The sequence below is a fragment of the Gavialis gangeticus genome, unplaced genomic scaffold (genome assembly GCF_001723915.1).
Source record: "Gavialis gangeticus isolate Ggan-Ray unplaced genomic scaffold, GavGan_comp1, whole genome shotgun sequence".
Lineage (NCBI taxonomy): Eukaryota > Metazoa > Chordata > Crocodylia > Gavialidae > Gavialis > Gavialis gangeticus.
The window spans coordinates 31,096,292-31,102,890 of record NW_017729008.1 but is presented as its reverse complement, the minus strand read 5'-3'; the positions used below and the strand labels follow the sequence as shown (position 1 = coordinate 31,102,890).

The window sequence follows — 6,599 nt, the reverse complement described above, 5'->3', positions numbered from 1 at the left end:
GAAGCATGCTCTAGTGCCCCCAGCTTCTGGCCTGGGCCACTGCAGGCATGTGGCTGCATTTCTGGAATCAAAAGTGAATGTCTGTTCATTTGCTTATCAGTTCAATCTGTGCAGCTTAGACCAACCTGTGAAGATTGAACTAATTCAGTCTCAGGCTTTTTGACTCTCTGTACTTAGCCTTCCAGACTTGGGAAACAGCATGAACAGGTGTGTATGTGAATAATCCAAGTGTAAGGTACATGTGAACTGCTGCTAGTATTTATGATGTCTCCAGGCACACTTGCAGCACAGATCTTACTTTTTCCAAGAGTTGAAATGGATTTACGTCTACACTGCTCTGGTTTAAATCAACCCAAACAATAATTAAGCAGACAAGTGCAAAGTACAATAGGACCTCATCACGTGGCACTTAGTTTCTCCCACGCTACCTGGGCCAGAGGAGTCAGTTTCTCTTGATGGGGTTTACTATCACATTAACATGCTTTTCTCAGTGAAGGAATGCAGCCAGTGGGCTGCATCCCCCGAGACATCCTACACCACATACTATACTCTAATGGTTTCTACTCTGTGCCGGCCTGTAGAATTGCACCAGGTATCAGACAGTACAGATCTGCTATAAAACATCCTGGAGATGCAAGAGGGTGCTGGGGAATGGGCAGGGGAAGGAATGTGCCTGAGCCACTTAAGCACTAGAGAACGAGAGTGCATTAGCTTTATACACACCTTTTCCCCCTAGTGTAGACAAAGCCAAAGGGACATACACCAGGCTAGCTAAGGTCTCAAGTCCAGTCCCATGGAGTTAATAGCAAACAACCTATTTCAGAGGCTGTCCAATGCATCTGCAACTCCTAATGATTTTGGTGGGACTGAGCATGCTCAGCATTGCCCTCAGGATCAGGCCTTCTGGGTGCCCAATTAGCTTGCAGTCATGCCATCTTCTATATATGCTGGGCTTTGGGGCAGTGCAATATATAGCGATTCTGCACTGAAATGTTGGGGGGGAGGAGCGGTGGTCAATGCAAGGTGCTTTGTAAGAGGTGCCTATGGAAAGCTTTGCTCCTTCCCCCTTGGCTTGGTAAATGGGAGCATGAGCACAACACAAGCAACACAATTTTCCGGGGTCATGAGACTGCCATTGCCTACCGCTTCTCGGAGACACAGCTTCTTGAGCTCCTCCAGTCGCTGGCGTAGTGTCTCTTCCAGCGCTTCCTGCCTGGATTTCAAGGCAGCCAGCATGTCCTTCTTGGCAGACTGAGAGCTATCCGACTCTTGGGAACCTATCAATAAACAATGATTTCACTAGGCCTCAAGGCCAGCTGACAGCAAAACACACATCTGGAGCATTAATGAAGTTCACCAAAGCCTGTGCTTTGGATGCGGTCTTTCCAACAAGGAACAAGGAACTATGAAGTGAAGCAGGTGTTACACAGACCCGTTTGTTTATGGCAAGTTCTTAAGGCTTAAGCGAACAGAACGAGGTTAGACATCCCAGCACACACAGGCATTTGAAGTTCTCTATTATATAAATAAAAGCAAGCTGGTTACTTTTTTTTTCTTGAAGCTACTTTTGAAAATGCTACATGCAGTTCTCAGGAAAGCTCCCAGCAATGAACAGCACCAAAGATGCATTGTCACGGATGGAGACCAGCAGAGGCTATTCCAGTCATCCAGTTGGACTTCCTACACAGAACTGCATCCAGTGGTGCCTGCAGCTATCCCAAAAACTTGTGGTTAACTCTGGAGGCAAGGAGGGTTTTTTTTTCAGTGATATCTTTTATTGGTTTTGAATTACCCTATGATGACAAAAACCACCAAGATACTTTACCAAAGTTAGATTTGCATAAAGCATGTATAACACTAGCCACCTCTTTATTGGTGGGGAAGGGGTTTTATAGCAGTAGTTGTTCCTTAGGAATAGGTAAGGCAAGATATTCAAAACTGGGTGCTTAAAGTAGCTTGATTTTCAAGGTGCCAAGCACCTTGTAGCTCTTGCTGAAGTCAGTACCCTTATGCTGGTGTAAATTTGGAACCAAACAGCATCCGAACATGGCCTGGAGTTTGCTACTTTATTTCTTTCAAGAAACGTATCGACCAATTTCTAATTCACCTTCAGTTCTGAATGACCCACACAGCATTGTCCAAGGGCTCCATGCTCAAGGGCGGTGTGATGTTGGTCAGGTGCTTGATTGCTGAGCCCTCACCCTCTGGGCTCCCTAAGGCACTTCAGGGATTGTCTAGCTAGGCAACCCTGTGCAAATGTAAAGTGCACCAACTCCTCTTGAGGAACTCCCTGTGTGGGCACTCTTAGCAAATGCATTTGCTGTGAATGAAGCTGCCTTGGATCAAGAGGGTCCACATGGAGTTAGCACAGAAGAGTGAATTCTGCACCCTAAGTTCACACCTGACCTGACCGCACACTGAATTCCCCATGCAGACAAGCCCTTACGTTGAACAATGCTTTCAAACAAGCTCCTGCATGCTCCACAGGGCTGAATCATCCCCCCACAATACCTATTTTTCATAACAGTGGCTCCACAGCCTTTGTCAAGCAAGGGATTACAGGTTCAGGCTCATGTTGGCCACATTGTCAGATGTTCAGAGGTGCCTTCAGCAGGTCAACCTTGTGTGGGCAAGGACCTGCAGATGCACTCCAGTAGGCACAGCTGGAGTTTGCCAAAAGCTCTGCTGAGGTTGTTCACTCCTTTCCAGGTGGACTTGGGGGGCAAATGTCTGGTTTGCACCAATCCCAGGTGAAATCCACACTTTCAGCTACATTTTGTTTTGAGTTTCTTTGCTTCTACTTTCCTCCAAGACACTTAAAGGTGAACTGAAAGAAACAGTCTCTGAAGAAACCAACCCAACTAGCCCAAGGGAAGCATGTACCTCAATACACCTTTCCCATCACTACTATGTTGCTTGTCCAGTAAACTAACATTCACTTGATCTGTCAGTAACTCTCTCATTTGTCCCATGCATACAACTACTTCAGTCAGTGGGATGTGCTGGGATTGCAAAAATAGTACTAAATTCTCCAAAAGATGAGTTAGATTCTGGGAGAGAAAGGCTGCTGCTTTACAGAGCTTCCTCCTCAAAAGTCAGGCGAGCTTATGTGGTACCATACCTATTTACTTGCCCTGAAGTCAAGAATGCCAAACTGATTGCTCTTGGCTCTTCTTATGCCTGTATGCCTGATCCAGAATAACACATGTTCACCCCAACAAGGCATTTCACTACAAGAACGTAAGAGGTTTTTCCCTAGAAGAATTTCCATGTTGCATTTCATGTGCAGGATACATCCCCCCAGTCTCTCTCTTAAAACAGCTACAGAAAGCACTTACTGGTGGCGGATGAACTGCTGAACTCTACTGCTCCAACCCTGATGAACTACTAACCATCAACAAGCTGTTCATGACCCCCTTACCCCCTCCCATGGTTATCTATTCCTTACCTTTTGCTGTTCTGGTAACTTTATGCATGTCTTTTTTCTTTTTGTTTTCCTCTTTCACTCCTCTCCATTCCCCACCCCACGACAAAAATCCAGTTTATTTTTAAATGCTATTAATATCCATACCACCTATCAGCTAGACAGGCACTTCCGTTGCACCAGTAAAAAAAGCACATACATTTTAAGTACTACACCCAAGAGCTGGATGCTTTCATTGACATGCTCAATGATGGGTGTGTCTGCCATAAGGAAATGGACTGTTTGTAGCACAGCTCATCAAACTGACCTGTCTTCATCACAAACAGCTCATTGCGTTTCCACTGGCTGTGCTAGATCTGTGCAAGAGCCACATTAGCCCTGCTTGAGACCATTTCGTTTGCAATGACTAGTTGGCACCCAATCCCATCTCTCAGTTCCTGGCACAGATCCTAGAAGCAAAGCGCTCTGATTCATGGCAATGAGGGATAAGCAAGGGGGGGACTAGCAGAACCATTTCAGCTCATCTGATGTCCCGCTGGCACTAAACCAGTTCAGTTACCAGTTCAGACACTAAACCAGTTATTCCAACTGGGCCCTCACGTGGGAAAGGTCTCTAATACAAGTTTTGTCTGACTGTTCGGGGCCCTTCATGCACAAACTGATGAACCCAGGCCTGATGACCGCTCGGGCATTTTGCAGACCGTATCTATTTCTGCAGTCTTTCGGAGAGGGCCGGGGTGGGGGTTTGGTCTGTGCTCTCCTGGGGGAACCCTCTATTTTTGTAAAATGCAAGGTTGGATTCTTTATGTGTGCTCTCAGATGCTGTGGGTCTGAATCGCTCCTCACCCAGGCTGGTACAAATCAGGACTGAACTCTATGAAAGTCAACTGAGACACGGTACTGCAAGACACCTGTAAGGGGGAGCAGAAGCGAGCTCCATACTATGGTGAGCCTAGCACGTCGAAGGGAGGCTCTCAGCATACAAGTAACACAAATCCATCCTCTAGCACATCCGTGACCACAGCCCCAGTGTTTGACTGAACTCTAAACAACCCGAATGAAATCCAAACACATCAGGAGAGCACATCAACAAATGCTGAACAAAATTAAACTAACTGGGCAGACTCTGTCCAGAAGCAATCAGCTATACTGAGGGCCACAAACTGCACTGAGTCTGGGGTCCACCCAGGTCGTCTGAGAAAGAGAATGCATAAAATGTGGGGAATCCCACCACGCTGACCAACAGAAAGGGCTTCCTATCAACTTTTCCTACCCCTGCAGGATATATCCCTATATTTCATTTCCTGCCCCTGCTACTAGCACTGTTAGGTCTGCAAACACCTACATGATTCACAAGATAAACCCAGAGCTTTCAAATAGGAATTCAGAGCATCAGAAATATTCTGCCCTGCTGCGGTCTTTCTGAGCTTTTTGCATGCAGCAGAAGAATTGCTCTAGTATCTTTCTGAACTAGACTTGGCATTTTCCCATATTGCCCATTTTCCCTTGATTTTTCCCATATTGAATTCACAGAGAAGTCCACATTTTCTTATGTGGTTTTTGAACCACCCGAAGGAACGTAATAGAAAATGATACGGGTTGTTTCCAAGCCTTTGAAGACTTGGGGGGCGGGGGGTTGACTGAATGCTGTAGGTTACAGCCATTTCTTCAGGAATTTTTCAAGGCACTAAATTCAGCAGGTCCAATATGAAGCAATATTAAGCATGGTGCAGCCTCGCTGATGTATGCACAGTATTTCACAGAACTGGAGACAAAGTTTATGCATCACCCTGTTGCTTGAATCCCTGTGAAGTCCCACATGCCATTCCTCCTAACTGTACGGTCTGGGGCATAAGTCCCAGGCCGCCAAACACCCACTGGCTTCCAAACTGGCTCCTGTTATGCTACTTTGCCTTACACCCATTTGGGGTCCAGCCACTGTTGTCAGCTCTCCGGGTGATTTCCTGGGAGTGGGAATGAGAACTGTGACATCTAGGACGAGGATGTGATTCTTTCTGGCCAGGTGACAGCCACCTTATAATTTATACCACTGTTTCTATCACTGCTGAACTCTTCCTATAGGACTTACGGACCTGATTCTGGCCTCTCCAATACTGGTGCAAGACAAGAAAATCTCCAGTGAAATCAAGAGTTATACACTGATATAAAGCCAGCACGAGGCATGGGAGTGTCATGATGACCCAACTGAATCTGACAACCAAGGTAGCTCAACAAGTCCATGGCAGACTTCCCAGGCCTGTCTCCAAGCCAGTACAGCCTGCTGGTTCCTTATTTTTGGAGCTGGATTGTCTATACTAATGACTTTAATTTGCATTTCAGGGGGGTCTAGAGACCCCTAAGGCTAGGGCCCACCTGTCCGCTTGTGCTGGATAGTGTAAAAACATACAGGAAGAAATAGTTCCTGCCCTGTAGACAGCCTGGAGAGTCAAAGAAAGCTGAAGGGAGGAAAAAGGAGTTTAATATAAGATAAAGTGGTTTAAAGAATATTACGCTTTATTAAAATAATTAAGTACTTTAGTGTAAAGCTAATGAAGGTTTGTAAATATCATATTCATTCCCTATGTTTTTTTGCGGTGGGGATGGAAGCAGTGTGTAATTGTAGCAACTTATTCTCTCCATTAAACACATTTGAGCCTAGGAGTGGACTGAGACTAAAGGTGGGTGGGGAGGAGAGTTAATAGGAAAGACAAAGGGAAGGGATGGGAACATGGAGGGCAAGTGGAGTGAGTCTGCAGTTGAATGAGGTGGGGGGGCGGGGGGAGGTAGACAGTGAATCAGTGGAAAGGAAAGAATAAGCAGAGTGAAAAAACACTGGGACAGGCCACAGCCATCCTCCAGCTGTGTCCAGCTGTGCAATTCAGAGGGCTCTTTGAGATGTTCTCTTGTGCCATCAGCAAAACACTTTCTAACTGTGGCGACTCCTCACGCCGAATCCTGCTGCCTACCTGCTGGCTCAAGCCTCCTGGACCTGATCATGGTCTCATCAAGACCCATGAGGAGTACAGTTCCTGTACATGCCTGGGGTGGTACATGCCTGGGGATGCTGTGAGTCAGCACAACAGGATGTCGGCACAACAGCACGGAGTGACCACAAACAGCCCGAATCTCCCAGCTGTGACTAACAGATAGGATATCCTCTCCAGCCATGGCCAGA

General features: G+C 46.4%; 1 protein-coding gene across 4 annotated transcripts in view; it reads right to left on the bottom strand.

Annotated features, from left to right (window-relative positions):
- Positions 1 to 6,599, bottom strand: part of FRMD4A (FERM domain containing 4A) — a 379,383-nt gene that overhangs the window by 21,496 nt on the left and 351,288 nt on the right. For all 4 annotated transcript variants that reach the window (XM_019509538.1, XM_019509536.1, XM_019509535.1 and 1 more), the window contains exon 15: positions 1,144 to 1,277. In XM_019509538.1, the coding sequence (XP_019365083.1) occupies positions 1,144 to 1,277 (134 nt within the window). The remainder of the gene's footprint in view (positions 1 to 1,143; positions 1,278 to 6,599) is intronic.